At 41.8% G+C, this 24037-nt stretch overlaps 2 protein-coding genes across 6 annotated transcripts; one reads left to right on the top strand and one right to left on the bottom strand.

The window, feature by feature from the left end:
- The first annotated feature begins 1119 nt into the window (after positions 1 to 1119).
- On the top strand, positions 1120 to 16265 carry LOC135508045 (uncharacterized). 5 transcript variants are annotated; one of them, XM_064927946.1, is made up of 8 exons: positions 1121 to 1308; positions 2455 to 2519; positions 4159 to 4300; positions 13686 to 13752; positions 14017 to 14086; positions 14209 to 14316; positions 14431 to 14520; positions 15114 to 16265. In XM_064927946.1, the coding sequence occupies exons 3-8, from the start codon at positions 4170 to 4172 to the stop codon at positions 15983 to 15985; spliced, it is 1338 nt and encodes a 445-aa protein (XP_064784018.1). In that variant the 5' UTR covers positions 1121 to 1308; positions 2455 to 2519; positions 4159 to 4169; the 3' UTR covers positions 15986 to 16265. The 5 variants fall into 5 exon arrangements, with proteins under 5 accessions (XP_064784020.1, XP_064784021.1, XP_064784018.1 ...); XM_064927947.1 differs by having other exon boundaries at positions 4162 to 4300; XM_064927948.1 differs by lacking the exon at positions 13686 to 13752 and having other exon boundaries at positions 1120 to 1308.
- Positions 16266 to 18034: 1769 nt separating this feature from the next.
- Positions 18035 to 23764, bottom strand: LOC135508046 (uncharacterized). Its single transcript, XM_064927951.1, has 3 exons — positions 22945 to 23764; positions 20540 to 20595; positions 18035 to 20141 (listed from the first exon to the last, which is right to left on the bottom strand). Exons 1-3 carry the CDS (start codon positions 23479 to 23481, stop codon positions 20039 to 20041), a joined length of 696 nt encoding a protein of 231 aa, XP_064784023.1. The 5' UTR covers positions 23482 to 23764; the 3' UTR covers positions 18035 to 20038.
- Positions 23765 to 24037: the final 273 nt, after the last annotated feature.

The raw sequence follows: 24037 nt of genomic DNA on the forward strand, positions 1-24037 counted from the left end.
GATAGAGCCTTTGAACTTTGGAGTGATATCCCTTGAGTTAGCTGTTTACACCTTTACTCTGCCTCCAGGATGTGGTCTTTGTCTTTGCAAAAGAGAGAATAACTAAATCTAGAAAAATACGTTATCTCTATTATTTTGTACTCTACCAATCTTCTTTATATACTGTAAACTTGGGATGTACTGACTTGTATTTTACCTACAAACTTGGTAGAGTAAGAAATAATAAAAGACACTTCTTTTACTAGATTTAGTTATCCTCTCTTTTGGATAACCACATTCTAGAAGTCCAAGTAAAAGTCCCAGTGGACCAGTGGTTTCATTCCAAGGTTAACACTCAAAAGCTCCCAGGTTTGATCTCTGCTTGCGGCGAACAACAAAATACAGTGAAACTACTGTATGTTTGTACATTGTCATGTGATTCCAAATAAGTGCCATATGTGTTTCTACATGGATTGTTGTACAACTAACTTCCTCAACAGTAAGTTAACACACGGAAAAAGAAACCACCATGGACTGTTCAAAATGTAATCTTATCATTCTGGGAACATTGAGGTCATGTTTTGTGCACCCTGATTCAAACATTGTATGAATGTCATCACAACTGGACAGATTTAGTGTTTTCCATTTCCATTGTTCTGACATTTTGTTGCGGCAGTATGACCTAAAAACATTACTAGTACATTGTGCTATTACATTACCTGAAAACCTACTGAGAAAGTATGGGGAATGTTCCGAGGCAGTCGCTCCAAATGTTGTGCAAAACATTTTAGTGAATGTAAGTGAATGTAAGGAGAACCTTCCCGAAGATATTTAATTGAAAACATTTTCTGAAGAAAAAACAACAACATTTTTTTATCAAAAACATTCTTTGAATGGTTTAGGATGTCATCATCCTAATGTTAGATAAAACCGTGACTGGAACTGAATGGGAATCTTAGCTATTATTCCGCAAATGTTTCCGTTTTGCTGTGATGTGTGTCACATTAAGCGAGAAAGTGAGAGAAAGAAAGAGAGGGAGGAGAGGGGAGAGAGAGAATGAGGAAGTAAAGTTCCAAAGTTACTTGCTGCTTAATGCTAACCGAGATCAGTGACAAGATAACAGAGAGAGAGAGACAGACAGAGAGAGAGACAGCGACAGACAGAGACAGTGACAGAGACAGACAGAGAGAGAGAGACAGAGACAGCGACAGAGGGAGAGAGGTGGTGGCTGTGCCATATTGACATGGTACATTTGGGTGAGAAGGTGTTGCTGTCTGTTGACCGTCTGTGACAAGGTCAGCTGTCCGACCCTGCAAAATTCTTTACTTTGTGAGTACTTGTTTTATTTCCACCTGTGTGTGTGTGTGCTTGTGGGCCTTTGCCCGAATACTGTATATACTCCATGAATACTGTATATGCTTGTTTTCATTTTTAAACTCCTCACACTGTCATACACAATATCTACCATCTGCTAAGTATTTATCTTCTCCTTTCTCTCCTTCAATTTATTAAGTGGTCTTTCTCTTCTCCTTTCATCTCAGTGACACACACAGCTGGGGTCACAACACACTATGCATCACTGATCAAGGGTTAACCATCAGTTGGGGGCTGCTGTGCACTCCTAAAATAGCTGCCAGTTTGATATCATTGTATACTAATCCCTTGTCACAGTATTGTACATGAACAACAAAAATGGCTTGATCCCAATTCCCAGACTACAATACACACAAAAAACAACACAAGAGCCTTTCAAAGGAGAAAGATAGTGTGTATTTCAGTATTAAAGCCTTCAACACCTGTACAGTGAAAGTCATTAATGACCATATAACACAAACATAGGAGCACTGTTCAGTACTTGCCCTCTGTCCTGTGTGTTCAAGGCTGTCAATGAATAAACTGTAGAATGTAGAAACTTCCACTTCCACTTTTATTAACAACCCAATTTGCCATAGGCTACAGTCTAAGTCTTAGGCGGCAGGAGAAACCTGTTCATTGACACTGTTCTTAGAGTGGGTTTTCAGGTGTGGTCAAAACAACCTGTTCCGTTGTGCAAGCATACCGTATGTGTGTGTGTGTGTGTGTGTGTGAAAGTGTGTTTGTACATTAGGACTACAGTATTTGCTCATGGGTTACCTGAAAGAAAAAGTTACATTTCAAAATCTAATTTGAATTGTTTGAACAACGTGTAGGCCGCATCAAGTACAGAGTGAGCAGTAGAATTAGCACATGCATTTTTATGAGCACAGGTTAGTATCTAAATGCTTTTCAATCAATACCAGCCCATTTTGATTGGCTCAAATCAACTCAAACAGGTGAACGTGTTTCAGAGAACACCGAATGGAACTGACATGAGGTCATTCTTGGAATGGTAGAATATAATATAAACATTGTTAATGATATCAGTTATCAGGTGTATTAAATGTAAATTAAAAGCCTGTGTATTTTTCCTTCTACTATTTGACACTTATTTGACAGATGGCTCTGGGTTATGAATTTGATTGGATTTTAACAGTCAAGACATAATCCCTGTGAATCACAAGGTAAGTCCTTTTTTATATGAAATACTGTTTCCTATTCAATATGTAACAAGCTATCTGTAGAAGCCATATACTGAATGAACATGTCATATCATGATGTCCTTTGGGTGACGGACCATTCTTGATACACACGGGAAATTGTTGAGTGTAAAAAAACCCAGCTGCATTACAGTTCCTGACACACTCAAACCGGTGTGCCTGCACCTACTACCATACCCCGTTCAAAAGCACTTAAATCTGTAGTCTTGCCTATTCACCCTCTGAATGGCAGACATACACAATCCATGTCTCAATGGCCTCAAGGCTTAAAAATCCTTCTTTAACCTGTCACCTTCCCTTCATCTACACTGACTGAAGTGGATTTAAAAAGTGACATCAATAAGGGATCATATAGCTTTCCTCTGGATTAACCTGGTCAGTCTGTCTACGTCATGGAAAGAGCAGGTGTTCCTAATGTTTTGTACACAGTGTATGTCAGTTTTCTTTTGTTTCACTGTTTCTATTTCAATGTTTTACTTTTCGTTGAATGTTTTGCACACTTGTTGATAATTCGGTATTTAAGTACAGTAAGTGATTAATTTATTAACAGTAATTAAGTAAGAGTAACCTTTCAGAGAAAATGACTTTTCCTGTCATCAGTAAGTGATGTATTTGATGTGGTCAGGAGTTAATCATATGTGACAGAGTTGCATTGTTGTCTCTGCTCTCTGCATTCATAATTACAGCTTTATTTGTTAAATTGCATCCCAGCTATCTTCAGTGTCAGAGTTATCTTATTTGTGCTATAATTCTGTCTGTCTGTCTGTCTGTCTGTCTGTCTGTCTGTCTGTCTGTCTGTCTGTCTGTCTGTCTGTCTGTCTGTCTGTCTGTCTGTCTGTCTGTCTGTCTGTCCGTCCGTCCGTCCGTCCGTCCGTCCGTCCGTCCGTCCGTCCGTCCGTCCGTCCGTCCGTCCGAGTTATCTTATTTGTGCTATAATTCTGTCTGTCTGTCTGTCTGTCTGTCTGTCTGTCTGTCTGTCTGTCTGTCTGTCTGTCTGTCTGTCCGTCCGTCCGTCCGTCCGTCCGTCCGTCCGTCCGTCCGTCCGTCCGTCTGTCTGTCTGTCTGCATGTGTGCATTATTCTTATAGGCACATTTTTTGATAAATATCGGTGATCAATACTGCCAGCAATAGAAATCCCTCACTGTTTTGCATAAGATAGGAGCAACGTTTTTATTAACTTACCATCTACTGTAAGGGCATAACCAGATCCCCTCACCCTCAAGTGGTTATAAGCAAGCAGCCTACACTTCCTCAAGCAGACATGGGTGCAGGCAGGGCTGGGAATATACAAAGAGTTCAATCCTATACTGTAATAATAAGTGCATACATGAATTCTCTTGAATTATCTTTCAATGAGTAAGTAGATTAATCCTCTCAGTGCACAAATGTGTGCTATGCTTTGTTTTGTCAACTTCTCTTTGATCATGTAACCATAAAAGTACAAATTGACACCATCAATCATAACTATACACAAACTAAACACTCCTTTCAGTAGATGAGCCAACGCTTTTATTTCACCCAAGCACACTCTGAAAGCATGTATGCACCCACAAACTCTCTCTCTTTCTCTCCACCTCTCTCACTCACTGTTTCCCCTTACAGCAGCAGTTGCCATGGCGCCGGTGGGAGAGTTTATGGGGTCATGGGCAGTGTCGAAATCATTCTCTATAGAGGTCGTTGTTTTCTCTCTGCTCTTCCTCCTCCTCTCCATCATCCTCCTGGCCCTCTGCACTATCTGTGGAAGGTCAGTGATAGATTCATTTTATAACATTCTTACTTAGTTCCATTATAGAAAGTATTTGATGCCTACAGATGTAGGATCTTAATTTGATCACTCTGTAGCAGGATAACTTTACTGCAATGCATGAAATGTAAAATGTGTAGTGTATTTGAGGTTTAAAAATATTCACTTTGAAATTTCAGACTTGTTTTTCCCTTACGAAATATATATAGACTCCTACAAACATGTAAATGAATTATAATCCACTTAATAATTCACAATTCCTATAGCAGCAGGATTTTTTTCCTGCTGTAGCAAACTGGCTCAAATTAAGAAGCTACATATGTATGAGAACTGTACAAGAACCTATATGGCATGCTTACAGGAATGAGCTGTAGGTAAATGTATGAATGAAACGTTCATGGAGCTCAGTGCTCCAGGCTACAACTAGTTCATCCCTCCATACAGTACACCACGGCCTCAGGTTAAAATTCCAACTCTTTCTGAGATTCTAGAAGACTTTTTCCCATCAACTGTGGCTAAGGAGAGAGTAATTTTACATCTAAACCATGACTAGAAAAGTAATGTACCTGTTGTATATGTAGGAATACTCACAGTGGCCATGGATTACAGGCAACATCCGCATCGAGCTAAAGGCTAGAGCTGTCACTTTCAAAGAGCGTGAGACTAATCCGGACGCTTATAAGAAATCCCACTATGCCCTCAGATGAACCATCAAACAAGCAAAGCGTCAATACAGGATTAAGATTGAATCCTACTACACCAGCTCTGACTCTCGTCGGATGTGGCAGGGCTTGAAAACTATTACGGACTACAAAGGGAAACCCAGACACGAGCTGCCCAGTGACGCGAGCCTACCAGATGAGCTAATTTCCTTTTATGCTGGATTCTGGGCAAGCAACACTGAAGCATGCACGAGAGCAATAGCTGTTCTGGATGACTGTGTGATGCTCTCGGTAGCCAATGTGAACAAAACCTTTAAACAGATCAAAAATCACAAAGCCGCTGCACCAGAATGATTACCAGGACGTGTACTTAAAGCATGCGCGAACCAATTGTCAAGTGTCTTCACTGCCATTTTCAACCTCTTCCTGACCGAGTCTTTTATACCTACATGTTTCAAGCAGACCACCATAGTCCCTGTGCCCAAGGAAGCAAAGGTAACCTGCTTAAATTATTACCGCCCCGTGGCACTCACGTCGGTAGCCATGAAGTGCTTTGAAAGGCTGATCATGGCTCACATCAACAGCATCCTCCCGGACACCCGAGACCCACTCCAATTCGCATACCGCCCCCAACAGATCCACAGATGATGCAATCTCTATCGCACTCCACACTGCCCTTTCTCACCTGGACAAAGGGAACACCTATGCGAGAATGCTGTTCATTGACTACAGCCCAGGACAACAACCTCTCCCTCAATGTGAGCAAGACGAAGGATCGTGGACTACGGGAAAAGGCGGGCCGAACTGGCTCCCATTAACATTGACGAGGCTGTAGTGGAGCGGGTCAAGAGTTTCAAGTTCCTTGGTGTCCACATCACCAACAAACTATCATGGTTCAAACACACCAAGACTGTTGTGAAGAGGTCACGACAAAACCTTTTTCCCTCAGGAGACTGAAAAGATTAGGAATGGGCCCCCAGATCCTCAAAAGGTTCTACAGCTGCACCATCGACAGCATCCTGACCGGTTGCATCACCGCCTGGTATGGCAACTGCTTGGCTTCTGACCATAAGGCGCTACAGAGGGTAGTGCGAATGGCCCAGTACATCACTGGGGCCAAGCTTCCTGCCATCCAGGAGCTATATGATAGGCGGTGTCAGAGGAAAGCCCATAAAATTGTCAGAGACTCCAGTCACCAAAGTTATTGACCGTTTTTTCTGGTACATGGTAAAGGCAAGCGGTACCGGAGCGCCAAGTCTAGGACCAAAAGGCTTCTCAACAGTTTCTACCCCCAAGCCATAAGACTGCTGAACAATTCATAAAATCGTCAGAGGACAATTTACATTGACCCCCCCCTCCCTGTGTATACTGCTGCTACTCGCTGTTTGTTTGTTACCTATGCATTGTTAATCACTTCGCTCCTACCTGCATGTACAGATTACCTTAACTAGTCTGTACCCCCGCACACTGACTCGGTACCGGTGCCTCATGTATATAGCCTTGTTATTTTTACTCTTATTGTATTACTTTTTATTTTAGTCTACTTGGTAAATATTTTCTTCTTCTTGAACTGCACTGTTGGTTAAGGGCTTGTAAGTAAGCAATTCACATAAAGTCTACACTTGCTGTATTCGGCGCATGTGACAAAAAAAGTTTGATTTGATTTTGATTTGAGTGTACTTATGGATCATTATCAATGTATGCTTGATCAATGTCATGATACTCTACACCTGAGACATTGTCTTTGAATGTCGTATTGTCTTTTGTCTTGTAGATAATCATAAACCAAAATATGTCTGTCTATCTCAAACGCACGCATGCACACAGACGCGCGCGCACACACACACGCACACACACAGACATTCCAGACAGACAGAACGTTCAGGTTTGGTGGCTTCGGGAATTCCTGTGGTATGAGGCATATGACTCTCACTTCTCCTCGCTCTACATTACGGAACGACACACTTCAAATACCGTACATAATGTACAGACCGACCCCACCGGTGAATAACTCAGATACTTCACTCTGCTTCACTCTCAATCTTTCTTCTCCGAGCAAGAGAGAATATACATACTTTGTAAGGTTCTGAACAAACAGAGTAAAAACTCAAACAGATGACTAGAAAAAGCTTAAACCAAGTTTATTCATCCACTGGGTGCTTCATCTGCAGACACAAGTCACACAAGCATATACAGTACTTACAACTAGGTGTCCCCTCCTTGTATGTCCAAGATAAACACACCTTTTCTGTTGTTTGGCAGAAACTCAGTTCCTCTTACTGGTATTGTCATGGCCCTGCCTAAGTCTAGGACCCTCTTGGGCGTGGAATTGTGTATGAGATAGGACTTTGATCAGATGGTCTTTGAGGTGGGCCCCTATGGCCCCCATCTCAGCAGTGTCTTCTCTCTTCAACTGTTGACCTTAAAGGCTTCCCGAGTGGCGCAGCGGCATACGGCGTCACTACAGCCCCGGGTTCAATCCCAGGCTGTGTCACAGCCTGCTGTGACCGGGAGACCCATGAGGCGGCGCACAATTGGCCCAGCGTCGTCCGGGTTAGGGGAGGGTTTAGCCGGCCTGGATTTCCAAGTCCCATTATGCTCTAGCGACTCCTTGTGGCAGCTAGTTGGTGTTACCTCCTACATATTGGTGCGGCTGGCTTCCGGGTTAAGCGAGCAGTGCGGCTTGGCTGGGTAGTGTTTTGGAGGACGCATGGCTCTTGACCTTCGTCTCTCCCGAGTCAGAGTTCAAGTAAAATAAATCAATGCAGGCTACAGCAGAACACACATATGAGAATATATACAGTTGAAGTTGAAAGTTTGCGTACACCTTAGCCAAATACATTTAAACTCAGTTTTTCACAATTCCTGACATTTAATCCTAGTAAAAGTTCCCAGTTTTAGGTCAGTTGGGATCACCACTTTATTTTAAGAATGTGACATTTCAGAATAATAGTAGAGATTTATTTCAGCTATTATTTCTTTCATCACATTCCTAGTGGGTCAGAAGTTTGCATACACTCAATTAATATTTGGGAGCATTGCCTTTAAATTGTTTAACTTGGGTCAAATGTTTTGGGTAGCCTTCCACAAGCTTCCCACAATAAGTTGGGTGAATTTTGGCCCATTCCTCCTGACAGAGCTGGTGTCAGGTTTGTAGGCCTCCTTGCTCGCACACACTTTTTCAGTTCTGCCCACACATTTTCTATAGGATTTAGGTCAGGGCTTTGTGATGACCACACCAATACCTTGACTTTGTTGTCCTTGAGCCATTTTGCCACAACTTTGGAAGTATACTTAGGGTCATTATCCATTTGGAAGACCAATTTGCGACTTCCTGACTGATGTCTTGAGATGTTGCTTCAATATATCCGCATACTTTTCCTACCTCATGATGCCATCTATTTTGTGAAGTGCACCAGTCCCTCCTGCAGCAAAGCACCCCCACAACATGATGCTGCCACCCCCGTGGTTCATGGTTGGGGTGGTGTTCTTTGGCTTGCAAGCCTCCCCCTTTTTCCTCCAAACATAATAATGGTCATTATGGCCAAACAGTTCTATTTTTGATTCATCAGTCCAGAGGACAATTCTCCAAAAAGTACGAACTTTGTCCCCATGTGCAGTTGAAAACCGTAGTCTGTATTTTTTTATGGCCGTTTTGGAGCAGTGGCTTCTTCCTTGCTGAGCGGCCTTTCAGGTTATGTCGACATAGGACTTGTTTTACTGCGGATATAGATACTTTTGCTGTTATTCTGGGATTCAATCCCAGACTATTGGATATTTGAGCAGCGGTAACTCACTAGAACTAGCAGCATTACGACCAGGAAAACGACTTCCCTGGAGCAGATACTTTGTTCACTCTCCCCAGAACAATTGAACTTATTCCAGAGGCCGATCCAAAAACATTGCCTGCGGATGAGAGGCACTTAAGTGAGCCTGCTGGTTCGATTTAAGAGGCACGCCGCTTCAAAGTATATTACTCGCTAATGCAAGGATTTTTTTCCAGAGGGACAGTATTCGGCCCCCTTGAAATTTGCGACCTTTTGCCACATTTCAGGCTTCAAACATAAAGATATAAAACTGTATTTTTTTGTGAAGAATCAAAAACAAGTGGGACACAATCATGAACTTTACTTTAGTCAAATATGTCAGTTGCTGTGTATATATCTTACATTTGTTTTAGGCCTATTTGATGACTTTATTATTTCATTCCAAGTCATCATCTCATCTCTATAGAGCTGCTGCCTATGCTGTCTGACGAAATCACTATTTTAGTAGTTCTTCAAAGTAAATAAGGCATACTTTTATGACTGCCGAATACCAACTATCAATAACTTATTTTCAGGTAGAGATACCTCACAAAGCAGCTGATCTCTATCCCTCTAGATTGGCTTTCTTCTGTTTCTTCTCTCCGGCTATGATTGCACCATAGAGATATACAGTGCCTTGCGAAAGTATTCGGCCCCCTTGAACTTTGCGACCTTTTGCCACATTTCAGGCTTCAAACATAAAGATATAAAATTGTATTTTTTTTGTGAAGAATCAACAACAAGTGGGACACAATCATGAAGTGGAACAACATTTATGGGATATTTCAAACTTTTTTAACAAATCAAAAACTGAAAAATTGGGCGTGCAAAATTATTCAGCCCCTTTACTTTCAGTGCAGCAAACTCTCTCCAGAAGTTCAGTGAGGATCTCTGAATGATCCAATGTTGACCTAAATGACTAATGATGATAAATACAATCCACTTGTGTGTAATCAAGTCTCCGTAAAAATGCACCTGCACTGTGATAGTCTCAGAGGTCCGTTAAAAGCGCAGAGAGCATCATGGAGAACAAGAAACACACCAGGCAGATCCGAGAAACTGTTGTGAAGAAGTTTAAAGCCGGATTTGGATACAAAAATATTTCCCAAGCTTTAAACATCCCAAGGAGCACTGTACAAGCGATAATATTGAAATGGAAGGAGTATCAGACCACTGCAAATCTACCAAGACCTGGCCGTCCCTCTAAACTTTCAGCTCATACAAGGAGAAGACTGATCAGAGATGCAGCCAAGAGGCCCATGATCACTCTGGATGAACTGCCGAGATCTACAGCTGAGGTGGGAGACTCTGTCCATAGGACAACAATCAGTCGTACATTGCACAAATCTGGCCTTTATGGAAGAGTGCAAGAAGAAAGCCATTTTTTAAAGATATCCATAAAAAGTGTAGTTTAAAGTTTGCCACAAGCCACCTGGGAGACACACCAAACATGTGGAAGAAGGTGCTCTGGTCAGATGAAACCAAAATTTAACTTTTTGGCAACAATGCAAAACGTTATGTTTGGCGTAAAAGCAACACAGCTCATCACCCTGAACACACCATACCCACTGTCAAACATGGTGGTGGCAGCATCATGGTTTGGGCCTGCTTTTCTTCAGCAGGGACAGGGAAGATGGTTAAAATTGGTGTGAAGATGGATGGAGCCAAATACAGGACCATTCTGGAAGAAAACCTGATGGAGTCTGCAAAAGACCTGAAACAGTCCTATCAAAGTCAAAGTCCAGACCTGAATCCAATCGAGAATCTGTGGAAAGAACTGAAAACTGCTGTTCACAAATGCTCTCCATCCAACCTCACTAAGCTCGAGCTGTTTTGCAAGGAGGAATGGGAAAAAATTTCAGTCTCTCGATGTGCAAAACTGATAGAGACATACCCCAAGCGACTTACAGCTGTAATCGCAGCAAAAGGTGGCGCTACAAAGTATTAACTTAAGGGGGCTGAATAATTTTGCACGCCCAATTTTTCAGTTTTTGATTTGTTAAAAAAGTTTGAAATATCCAATAAATGTCGTTCCACTTCATGATTGTGTCCCACTTGTTGTTGATTCTTCACAAAAAAATACAGTTTTATATCTTTATGTTTGAAGCCTGAAATGTGTCAAAAGGTCGCAAAGTTCAAGGGGGCCGAATACTTTCGCAAGGCACTGTACTTTGTTTCGTGGAAACATGGCTCTCTCGGGATACTCTGTCGGAGACGGTAAAGCCGACAGGATTCTCCGTACATTACGCAGACAGGAATAAATATCTCTCTGGGAAGCAGATGGGCAGAGGGGTGTGTTTCATGATTAACGACTCATGGTGTAATTAAAGGAGCATACAGGATCTCAAGTAATTTTGTTCACCCAACCTTGAATACCTCACAATCAAATGCCGACCATATTATCTCCCAAGATAATTCTCATCCGTCATTACCACGGACGTTTACATCCCTCCTGAAGCCGATACCATGACAGCCGTCAGAGAGCTTCACTGGACTTTATGAAAACTGGAAACCACATATCCTGAGGCTGCATTTATTGTAGCTGGGAATTTTAACAAAGCAACTTTGAGGACTCGGCTGCCGAAGTTCTATCAACATATCGACTGTACTACTTGCCCTGCTAAGACTCTCGAGCATAGCTATTCAAACTTCCGGAATTCCTCCCCCGCCCTCCTTTCGGCAAATCTGAACCACGACTCCATCTTGCTCCTCCCTTCCTATAGGCAGGAACTCAAACAGGAAGTACCCATGCTAAGAACTATTCAGCGCTGGTCTGACCAATCGGAAACCACGCTTCAGGATTGTTTTGATCACGTGGACTGGGATATGTTCTGGGTAGCTTGCGAAAATAATCTAGACGCATACACGGATACGGTGACTGAGTTTATAAGGAAGTGTATAGGAGATGTAGTACCCACTGTGACTATTAAAACCTACCCTAACCAGAGACCAACGTCTTGCTTCCGGACAGGCTAAACAAATTCTTTGCACTGAACTTAATGACTATCGCCCGTAGCACTCACCTCTGTCATCATGAAGTACTTTCAGAAACTAGACAAGGATCATATCACCTCTCCCTTACCTGCCACCCTAGACACCCTTTAATTTGCTTACCGCCCCAATTGACCCACAGACGATGCAATCGCCATCACTCTACACACTGCCCTATCCCACCTGGACACGAGGAATACCTATGCAAGAATGCTTTTTATTGACTATAGCTCAGCATTCAACACCATAGTACACTCCAAGTGCATCATTAAGCTTGAGGCCCTGGGTCTGAACATCGCCCTGAGCGACTGGGTCCTGGACTTCCTGACCCGCCGCCCCCCAGGTGGGGGAGGCAGGAAACATCACCTCCACTCTGCTAATCTTCAACACTGGGGCCCCACAGGGGTGCGTACTCAGCCCCCTCCTGTACTCCCTGTTCACCCATGACTGTGTGGCCAAGGATGCCTCCAACTCAGTCATCAAGTTTGCAGACGACACAACAGTAGTGGGCTTGATTACCAACGATGACAAGACAATCTACAGAGAGGAGGTGAGGGCTCTGTGGTGCCTGGAAAACAACCTCTCACTCAACGTCAACATAACAAAGGAGATGATCTTGGACTTCAGGAAACAGCAGAGGGTACTCTCTTATCTAGATCGACAGGACTGCAGTGGAGAAGGTGGAAAGCTTCAAGTTCCTTGGTGTACACATCACTGACAAACTGAAATGGACCACCCACGCAGACAGTGTTGTGAAGGTGCAACAGAGCCTCTTCAACCTCAGGAGGCTAAAGAAATTTGGCTTGTCACCTAAAACCCTCACAAACATTTACAGATGCACAATTGAAAGCATCCTGTCGTGCTGTATCACCACCTGGTACGGCAACTGCACCACCCACAACCGCAAGGCTCTCCAGATGACAAACTACCTGCCCTCCAGGACACCTACACCACCCGATGTCACAGGAAGGCCAAAAAGATAATCAAGGACATCAACCACCCGAGCCAGAAGGCGAGGTCAGTACAGGTGCATCAAAGCTGGGACCGAGAGACTGAAAAACAGCTTCTATATCAAGGCCATCAGACTGTTAAACAGACATCACTAACACATTAGAGGCTGCTGCCTATAGGCATAGACTAGAAATCCCTGGCCACTTTAAGGAATGGAACACTAGTCACTTTAATAATGTTTACACATCTGGCATTACTCATCTCATATGTATATACTGTATTCTATACTTATATGGTATCTTAGTCACTTAATGTTTACATATCTTGCATTGCTCATCTCACATGTATATACTGTTTTCTATACTATTCTACTGTATCTTAGTCCATTATGCTCTGATATCGCTCGTCCATATATGTATATAGTCTTAATGAATTAATTTGTGTGTATTGGGTATATATTGTGTAATTGGTTAGATATTACTTGTTAGATGTTACAGCACTGTCAGAGCAAGAAGAGCAAATATTTCACTTTACCCACCGTAACATCTGCTAATCACGTGTATGTGACCAATAAACTGTGATTTGTTTTGACATGTACATGTCTTATATGTGTAAAGTAATCAATAGGTTCTAGTTTGATAACATGAATAAGTATATTTCATGCCAGAATCCAACACCTTCAAACAGTGATTTGATAGCACCAAAGTGTGAGTGCTAGTATATCATGAACACACCTATAAATACAGGTCTGTTACCAGCAAATAATCACTTTATATACTGTTTATAGATACTGTTGCTGATATGCATTAGCTAATGGTGAACAATTTATTGTTTGTGCACTTGACTCTAAAAGTAAATGCTTTTTCATGCATTGTTGAATATTGGGGAGTGTACCAAATTCTTTGAAATTCTGTAAGCATCAGTAGATATCTGTTGTACTTGTTCGGATTCTCTAGTTTGTGTTGTGTTCCACAGGCAATCCTTTGAGCTTCAGGACAGTGGTGGGGAGGTGGGGAGAACCCAGTCACAGCTGATGAGAGTGGTGAGAGACAAGACAAGCAACAACAATGACGGCAGTTATGTCCTGACCAGGGTTACACAGAAGTCAGTAAGAGAGGAGGTAGTGAGATACGGAGGAAGGGAGGAAGCAAGGAAGGTGTAGAATGGATCAAAGGGTTGAAGAGAAGGGAGGGAGGGATGCGGTGGATGGAATCCTTTTGAGAGTACTTTGTCTTGAGATCAATGACAGCGAAATGATGAACCCAGTACACTGTGATGTCATTACCTGAGTGTTTTTGATTGACAGGTAAAGTTGGAGGACGCCCTGTCAGCCAGGGAGAACCCCATGATCAATGACATCAGAAAAAACGAGAGAGGTGGGAAACCAAACTGTTACACCTCTGTGTTTATAATTTCAGCCGTAAGCGAGGCTTCCTCTAGATCTGCTAGAAGGGTTGTCTTACAGTGTGTGTTCTGTTTTCATCTCCTCGCTGGTTAGATTTCAGTCACATACCTGAAGAACGTGTTCCAGAGCAGCTTCCTGCTGAGCAGAATGGCATCAGGTTCAAACCCGGGAGGAGCCGCAGGGTGGCGCCAGAACAGCAAGGTACTACCTTCATCACTCTCTCTGTATCTCCCTACGCATTTCTCCCAATGCGTCTTTCACACACGTTTGGTGAGTAGTTGGTGATTATTACAGGTGTGTTTTTATGTCCTGCAGGTGATTCTCTAGGTGTCTTGAAGATGGCCAACGGAACCCCTGTGGCCATGATGACAATATCTCCTCCCCCCCCCACCACCGTCGACATCGGTAGGCTACCTCAAATCACCCATGTGCACTTCTCAAACTATCAACCAATCAATCAAATCAAATCTATTTATAAAGCCCTTTTTACATCAGCAGATGTCACAAAGTGCTATACAGGAATCCATCCGAAACCCCCAAACACCAAGCAATGCAGGTGTAGAAGCACGGGGGCTAGCAAAAAAGGCAGGAACATGGGAAGACACCCAGAGAGGTGTCTTCCTCTCTGAGGGGTGGCCAGTCCTCTTCTGGCTGTGCCGGGTGGAGATTATAACAGTACATGGCCAAGATGTTCAAACGTTCATAGATGACCAGCAGGGTCGAATAATAATAATCACATGGCTTGTAGAGTGTGCAACAGGTCAGCACCTCAGGAGTAAATGTCAGTTGGCTTTTCATAGCCGATCATTCAGAGTTAGAGACAGCAGGTGCGGTAGCGAGAGAGTCGAAAACAGCAGATCCGGACAAGATAACACATCCGGTGAACAGGTCAGGGTTCCATAGCCACAGGCAGAAACTAATGGGGCTCAATCTCTCTTTGTCTAAGCTTCAGGTTAAGTGACTCTCCTCTATTATTTTCTTATTTTCTTACCTTGTAGGTGACCTGAGGGACGTCCTGAACTTCACACCCGGGCTCCACTCTATACCAGCCCCGATATCCGTGGTGGAAGATGACAGCCCCCTTGAGTCCGTACCCCCACCTGTCTATTCAGGGGACACCCTGGACACACCCATCATGAATGTTCTTCACACCCTGGTGCTGGATGCCCCCATCGTGGATCCCCTCATCATAGACACCCTTGTATCTGTGGATGCCCCCATTGTGAACAGCCTTGAACCTGTCGACATCCATATTGTGAATGACACTGACCCCCTCAATATCCCCATCGTGAACGACCTTGACCTCCTGGAGGCCCCTGCAGAATTCAGCTCTAACTTTATCGCTCAGCTTGAAGAAGATGGTCAGGTGGAGGGTGAAGACCAGGGGCCTTCCCTGGGTGTCCGACCCGAGCACACCTATGAGATCTTTGGGGAGCTCACACCTGATGATCCCTCTGTGGAAGTGGACCTGACAACCCCAGGCTATCAAACCATAGCTGAACTGGCCCCCAAATCAACCACACAGCCTGACGATGACACAACCATGGTCACAATGCCATCGGACCTGGCATGCCCAGACTATGAGATCATAGCTGAACTGGTCCAGCAAATGAGCGCAACCACACTGCCTGACAATGAGCCAATAAAAACTACAGGCACAAACCCGGGGGAGGGGCTTGACCTGACAAGCCCTCTCTCATTTGTGGAGGAAGTAGAGGATGGTTTGAGTGACAGGGGCTGGAATCCAATGTATGCCAGGGTGAGCAGGAAGCTTAGTAAGTGCCCCACCCCACCCCCTGTGCCTCCGCCAGAGGAAGAGGAGGAATATTTACCTCCAATACCGGAAAGAAGAGGAGAGATGGAGGAATGATCATTGTAGAATATCCCTTCAGACTTAAAAACCACCGCAAATGTGTGTTATGTACTCAATGCTATTTGAATGTATATGCAGTGCATTCGGAAAGTATTCAGACCCCTTGACTTTTTACTTTTTCAACATTTGTTACATTACAGCTTTATTCTAAAATTGATTAAATTGTTTTCCCCCCCTCCTCAATCTACACACATTACCCCTAATGACAAAGCAAAATCAGGTTTGTAGAAATGTTTGTAAATGTATTAAAAATAAAAAAAGGGAGATATCACAGTCACATAAGTATTCAGACCCTTCACTCAGTACTTTGTTGAAACACCTTTGGCATGGATTACAGCCTTGAGTCTTCTTGGGTATGAAGCTACAAGCTTGGCACACCTGTATTTGGGAAGTTCTTCCGATTCTTTTCTGCAGATCCTCTCAAGCGCTGTCAGGTTAGATTGGGAGCATCGCTGCACAGCTATTTTCAGGTCTCTCCAGAGATGTTCAATCGGGTTCAAGTCCGGGCTCTGACTGGGCCACTCAAGTACATTCAGAGACTTGTCCCGGAGCCACTCCTGCGTTGTCTTGGCTGTGTGCTTAGGGTCGTTGTCCTGTTGGAAGGGGGACCTTCGCCCCAGTCTGAGGACCTGAGCACTCTGGAGCAGGTTTTTTTAAAATCAAGGATCGCACTTTTCTCCGTTCATCTTTCCCTCGATCCTGACTAGTCTCCCAGTCCCTGCATCTGAAAAACATCCCCAAGGTAAGATGCTGCCAGCACCATGCTTCACCATAGGGATGGTGCCGGGTTTCCTCCAGATGCGATGCTTGGCATTCAGGGACATTCAATGCTTCAGAAATGTTTTTGTACCCTCCTCCAGATCTGCCTCGACACAATCCGGTCTTGGAGCTCTATGGACAATTTCTTTGACCTCATGGCTTGGTTTCTTTTCCTGACATGCACTGTCAACTGTGGGACCTTATATAGACAGGTGTGTGCCTTTCCAAATGATGTCCAGTCAATTGAATTTACCACAGGTGGACTACAATTAATTTGCAGAAACAAGGATGATAAATGGAAACAGGATGCACCTGAGCTCAATTTTGAGTCTCATGTTAAATGGTCTATATATTTATGTAAATAAGGTTTTTGTTTGTGTGTTTTTTTACATTTGCAAAAATGTCTAAAAACCTCTTTCTTTTTGTCTTTATGTGGTATTGTGTGTAGATTGCTAAGGATTTTTTAAAATAAATGTTGTAATAAGGCTAACGTAACAAAATGTGGAAATAGTCAAGGGGTACTTTCCAAATGCACTGTATACTCAACTATCTGTGCCTTATTTCTAGACTTATAATATATCTGATGATGAGGGTAAGGGTTGTAACCAGTCCAAATAGAAAGTAACACTTCCCTATATACTCTTATATGAGACAGGTATCTCAGTATCCTATCTTCCTACCAAGTAATTTCATTGGTTTTGCAAACGCTGTTCCAACTCAATGCCATGCTATGCATTCCATAACGAACCCCGAGCCAGAATAGAACTGGGTCCCTTAACATGTGCCAGAGTAGGCTGTTCCCCTGCTCAGATGTTGAATGCATCAACCAATGGTTGAGTGCCACGTCAACGACTGTGTCATCGACTAACAGATTGTTATAACATACGATGTGGTTAGCTAATACGTTAAATACCTATCCAGGCATTCTAAGATCTGGCAGGCATCAGCAACACCTAGGCAGAGGAATGCACCCTTTATGTCTGTATGTACTAACACATTACAGCGTGGCATGGCAATTACACAATTATAAATCTAGGAGTTTTTGTTTCTTTGAGATTCATTCAACTGGGTCAACTAAGACTCTCTCTCTAGAATGACAAATGTAATACTATAATGACTATACTGGAGCATTCTTAATAAATCATGCATGTATATTAATACATTAAATTAAATTGACATCAAAACAATATAATAGCCATAGCTAGTTTATTTATTTTTTCAAATATTTCCATGTGAGGTATAATAAATCATTTAAATGTTTTGTTTAACTAGGCTTGTCAGTTAAGAACAATTTTTTATTTACAATGACGGCCTACTCCGGCCAAACCCTAACAATGCTGGGCCAATTGTGCACCGCCCTATGGGAATCCCAATCACAGCTGGTTGTGATACAGCCTGGAATCAAACCAGGGACTGTAGTGATGCTTCTAGCACTGAGATGCAGTGCCTTAGACAGCTGCACCACTCGGAAGTTCATCCTACTTGGGATTTATGGACTATGTAAATCTGTGTTGTAAAATGTTCATTTTCATTATTAGAACATATAAGCAGATTGAAATACAAGAGGACAGATGTAATAAACAGTATTTAGTACATCCTGTTGGCCATCTTTTACTACGAAATATTACATTGCAAACCTCAACCATTGAGGGAGTGAATGTCACAATCTGAAATGAAGCCACTATTGAAATATCACATTGTGGATGGGACATAGCGAAATTCAACACATATATCACTGTTCCAATTCAATATATTGCGTGTAAATGGATATGTGTGCAGATGCAATTCCTGTATCTCACCACAGTGGGGTAGTAAAACTGAAGATCTGTGACTGGATTTCTCTCTTTCAGTGGAAAGTGAGTTGCCAAAAAAGGGGCCACATCGAGTTCCTCTAAAATCCTGCTGCCGATGCATCACGTGAGGCAGGTGGGGCGGAGCGCCACCAATATCCAAGAGATTTGCATGCAAATCTGTTATTTCCTGTCACAACAATATATCATATCCGAACTAACTGTGCAATAGATGAAGCGAAGCAATAGCGTTATAAATGATGCATATTGTTAACCAGGTTATTTTGTAACAGGCAGGCAGACATGCAAAGTGTTGTTATATTGCAGAGCGATGACTAGCTAGTTTACTCCATAACAGTATACTCGACTACAGCGGCCTTCTGTGCAAAGAGCTAAAGATATGGGAAGTAGCCATACACTGATCGGAACCCAACAGTTATAAAGTTTGTGTATGTGGCTCAAAACTCATTTCTGGGATTGGTTATAAGTGCATTCAATGTGTTGCCAGTGTAGTGTACTGGTTTTGATGCATATGAGCTTTGTTGATTGAGTTTGGCCAGTCAATATTTGAATTTTAAAATCACCACTGCTGCTGTATATTCCTTCTGAAGAAGGGTGGAAAGACCACAGGATCTGTGGTCAGGACATGAAACATAAATACACAAACCTAGCACATACCTTTCAAAAGTAGGCATGGAGAGAACAAATATGACTTTCCTTCTACTAGTATAGCATGCCCATAAGCCTTGTGGAAATGAGTGCAACGTCCTTCAGCTCTTTTACTCTAACGTTATGCAACAGTAAGAATACAAAACCACAAGTACATTGCTCAATGACAAATATTTATAAGACCGAGGAAAGAATTGTTCCTTCGGCATTTTTGTGGTCCGATTTGATGTTGAATTCCACATGGAAATTGATGGTTCTGTCTATTAGCCATTGAGAGACATAACCATGGAGAAAATTCATAGTTTAGTAAATTAGTTGGTGGTGGGTGCCTTGCATGGTGCTGCAAATGCAGTATTGTTTTTCAACTGACTGCTACAGCACCTATCATCAATTCATAACAAAAGAACAACAACTCTTTGGTTCAAAAGTTGTCCTGCATTTTGGGGGGACCCGACCAAATTCACATAGAAATTTGTGTCATAGATCTGTTCTTGTCATCGGAAGCAAGTCTAAGGAGTGGTAGATCTGTTCTATGTGCTCCAATTCTATGCTTCCCATTCTTTTGTTTTTGCGTCTTTTTCTTGCGGTTTTGTACACCACAGCTTCAAACAGCTGAAAATACTATATTTTTGGTTATCGGAAATATATTTCACAGCGATTTAGATGGTACAATGATTCCTTACACTAAACTTGCTTGTTTTGACACATAAACTGAAATTAGGCAAACTATTAGAATTTGAGCAATATAGTACATCTTTAAAATGAGCACTGTGCTTCTCCAAAAGTGAATGCAGGAAATGTGAGCAGGTTGTCACCAGTCTCTCCTGTGGGGTCAACTAAACTCTCTCTCTATGGTCTCCATCAGGTCCACTTCTGATCCATCATACAGGATGGCGGGCGTGGAAAGAGAGGGGCCATGGCTATCGTCAGGGACTCTGGGAAGGAACAGAGAGATATGTCAGAAATTGTTATAACAAGAAATTGACTCGCAGAGACAGTTTCAGAAATGGGCCTAGATTAAAGCAATAGTTTTATAGATGAAACTTTGGACCGAATTGTGATGCGTAATGGATACAGTCAGTGTGTAATGTGCACCATAGAGGCAATATAGCTTAGGCCTATTCCACAATAATTTCAAAGTGTAATTCAATATTTAATCATCATCTTTTTTATAGCATATTCTCATGTTGAAAAGTATCTACATAAATTAGCCAGAATAAAGCAGTTGTTTACAAGTGGTTTGCTGACATGTAACTAATCTGATCTGCCCAAAGGTTTGGTATTTTGTTATGCTCAAGGTGAATTTGATCTTGCCCGATCAGCAGTTACTTACGAGTCTGATTCTGAGCGAGGCACTGATTCCACCCAAGTTCCCTTTGTCAAGAAGTCCTGTTGAGAGTTTTGACAATAGAGTTGTCAGAGAACACCATACAGTCCCTTCAGAAAGTATTCACACCCCTTGACCTTTTCCACATTTTGTTGTGTTACAGCCTCAAATTAAAATGGATAACATTTAGATTTTGTTTCACTGATCTACAAACAATAGCCCATAATGTCGAAGTGGAATTATGTTTTAGAAATGTTTACAAATTAATAAAAAATGAATACCTAAAATGTCTTGACTCTATAAGTATTCAACCCTTTTGTTACGGCAAGGCAAGATGAGTTCAGGAGTAAAAATGTGCTTAAAGGTGCAATATGCAGAAATTTTTCTGCCATATGCTGGTTGCTAAAATTCTAATAGTTTGCCTAATTTCAGTCTATGTGACAAAACAAGCAATGTGTAGTGTAGATAATCATTGTGCCATCTAAACTGCTGTGAAATATATTTTCAATAATCAAAAATATTGTATTTTCAGCTAGTGTACAAAACTGCAAGTAAAAGATGCAAAAACTAAACTTTAAGAATGGGAAGAATAGAAATAGCAAACACAGAACAGATCTACCATTTCATAAACTTACTTTCAATGAAAATGACAGATCCATAACACACTTTCCATGTGAATTTGGTCGGGTCGCCCAAAAAGTTACAGATTTCAGATTTAACAAGTCACATAATAAGTTGTATTGACTCACTCTGTGTGCAATAATAGTGTTTAACATGATTTTTAAATTACTACCTCATCTCTGTACCACACACATACAATTATATGTAATGTCCCTAAGTCGACTGGTGAATTTCAAGCACAGATTCAACCACAAAGACCAAGGAGGTTTTCCTATGGTTCGCAAAGGGCACCTTTTTCGTAGATGGGTAAAAAAAGGCAGACTTTGAATATCCCTTTCAGCATGATGGTGTATCCATACACCCAGTCACCGCAAAGATACAGGCACCTTTCCTAAAGAGAAAGGAAACCGCTCAGGGATTTCACCATGAGGCCAATGTCAGAGTTTAATGGCTGTGATAGGAGATAACTGAGGATGGATCAACAACATTGTAGTTCATCCACAATACTAACATAAATTACAGAATGAAAAGAAGGAAGCCTGTACATAATACAAATTATCCAAACATTGCATCCTGTTTGCAATAAGGCACTAAAGTCATACTGCAAAAAAAATGGCAAAGAAATTTACTTTTTGTCCTGAATACAAAGTGTTATATTTGGGGCAAATCCAATCCAACACATCACTGAGTACCACTCTTCATATTTTCAAGAAATGTGGTGCCTGCATCATGTTATGAGTATGCTTGTCATCGGCAAGAACTTTGCAGTTTCTAGGATAAAAAGAAATGGAATAGAGCTAAGCACAGGCAAAGACAGAGGAAGACCTGGTTCAGTCTACTTTCCAACAGACACTGGGAGACAAATTCACTGTTCAGCAGTACAATAACCTAAAACACAAGGCCAAATATACACTGGAGTTGTTTAGCAAGACGTCATTGAATGTTCCTGAATGGCCTAGTTACAATTTTGACTTAATTAAATCTATGGCAATACTTGAAAAGAATATATCTATATATTTTTTTTGTTTATTTCACCTTTATTTAACCAGGTAGGCCAGTTGAGAACAAGTTCTCATTTACAACGGTGACCTAGCCAAGACAAATGCAAAGCAGTGCAACAAAAACAACAACACATGGAATAAACAAACATACATTCAATAACACAATAGAAAATCTGTATACAGTGTGTGCAAATGAAGTAAGGAGGTAAGGCAATAAATAGGCCATAGTGGCGAAGTAATTAGAAAAAATGTCTGTCTAGCAATGATCAACAACCAACTTGACAGAGCTTGACAAATATTTTAAAGAAAGATTTGTCAATGTTGTTCAATCTAGGTGTGCAAAGTTCTTTGAGATTTTCCCAGGACTCACAGCTGTAATCGCTGCCAAATATGATTGTAACATGTATTGATTCAGGGGGTTGAATACTTATGTAATCAAAATATATTAGATTATATTTTCTATTAATAAAAAATCAAATAAAAACATTTCTTCCACTTTGACATTGCAGTGAATTTTCTGTAGATCATTCACACAAAAAATGACAATTGAATCCATTTTAATCCCACTTAGTAACACAACAACATTTGTCAAGGGGTGTGAATTCTTTCTGAAAGCACTGTATATGGTTTGCAGAAAACTTTACAATACACAAATGTAATCAGTTACCAATGCCATTGGTTAAGTAATTTTAACATTTTATATAACAGGAAATAATAAATCAAATGCTGTCAATTTGATTATGCTCGACCATCACCACTGATCAGAATGAGCTAAAATAATATTCTTACATTATCCTGAGTGGCGCTTGGGAACTGAATGTGTGTATCTTTGGAAATGTGGTGAAAGACATGCTTGTCCTTGTTGAGGACTCCTGCAGAACCGTTATATGGACAATGTGCCCCCGTCCCTTCCGACAACTCAGAACTCTGCAAGTGAGGGGTTGAATTGAAATCGCTTTCATTGTGGACCCGTTTGGAATTACAGAATCCATACGTGTCTGACCCGATTAAAAGCGTCTTATCAAAAGTTTTCCTTTTGGAACGCAATTCCCGATTGTCATATTCCTCTAGAACCCGGTCCAGTTCCACATCAACGGCATCATCCTCTGCTGAAAATTCCGAGTCGTGTCCTTCACTGTGGCAGTCTAGTTGTTGCGTTATGTTTCGTGACTGATTGAAGTTCGTCAATTTGTGTATATTCAATGGTTTGAACAAGTGATTTTCCTCTTTCGAAACATGGACTGTGTTGTCATCTCTTATGAATGTGTTTATCTCGTTGACACTCCCAGGTGCAACCTTCTTTCCACGACTACTACCGCTTCCCATGTTGTTGTTGTCCCTTGGCACCAGGCTGTAAAAATGTACGAGGCACAGCAAAGGCACGCTCCCATTGCCAGTTCCCTTGGCCCCCCACCAAGTAATCCAAGAACTCAGAAGTTAGGTCAAAAATTAACTTGCCTCCACTCAATAGATCACCAAAAAATGTGGTTCACTTACGCACTGGGGGTAAAGCGGTCCTACTGTCTGTGACGCAATGGAATCATACAAACACAAATAAAAAGTGTGGAATAATTTGCTCCAATCTAGACGTCTACTCGTAGCTTGCAAAACGCAGTCAAGCCATCCGTGCTTCAGCCTCCTCCTGAATTTGTACGTGCGAGTACACAACACTTTACGGTATCACGTCTTTTCTGACTGTTTCGGATGCGCTCTCATGCGCAGTCAGATAGAGAGATTCAGTAGGTACTGTACAAATCATTCAAAGCAAACAGTTTGAAACACATTTATTCAATATTCGTTTCATTAATTTTCGGCCTTATCAAAAATAACTTAGATATTATGGGTAGAGTGAGGCTGCAGAAGCCTACCAGGGTGCTGTTTA

The sequence above is a fragment of the Oncorhynchus masou genome, chromosome 21, assembly GCF_036934945.1.
Source record: "Oncorhynchus masou masou isolate Uvic2021 chromosome 21, UVic_Omas_1.1, whole genome shotgun sequence".
In the NCBI taxonomy this organism is placed as follows: domain Eukaryota; kingdom Metazoa; phylum Chordata; class Actinopteri; order Salmoniformes; family Salmonidae; genus Oncorhynchus; species Oncorhynchus masou.

Excerpts from the sequence above, each read along its gene's own strand:
- LOC135508045 (XM_064927946.1), top strand. The coding sequence starts at position 4,170 with ATGGCGCCGGTGGGAGAGTTTATGGGGTCATGGGCAGTGTCGAAATCA. Across the intron at positions 14,087-14,208 it reads CATCAGAAAAAACGAGAGAG|ATTTCAGTCACATACCTGAA; the intron begins GTGGGAAACCAA and ends CTCGCTGGTTAG. Across the intron at positions 14,317-14,430 it reads GGTGGCGCCAGAACAGCAAG|GTGATTCTCTAGGTGTCTTG; the intron begins GTACTACCTTCA and ends TATGTCCTGCAG.
- LOC135508046 (XM_064927951.1), bottom strand. The coding sequence starts at position 23,481 with ATGGGAAGCGGTAGTAGTCGTGGAAAGAAGGTTGCACCTGGGAGTGTC. Across the intron at positions 20,596-22,944 it reads CAAGCGCCACTCAGGATAAT|GACTTCTTGACAAAGGGAAC; the intron begins GTAAGAATATTA and ends AACTCTCAACAG. Across the intron at positions 20,142-20,539 it reads CCTCGCTCAGAATCAGACTC|AGTCCCTGACGATAGCCATG; the intron begins GTAAGTAACTGC and ends GTTCCTTCCCAG.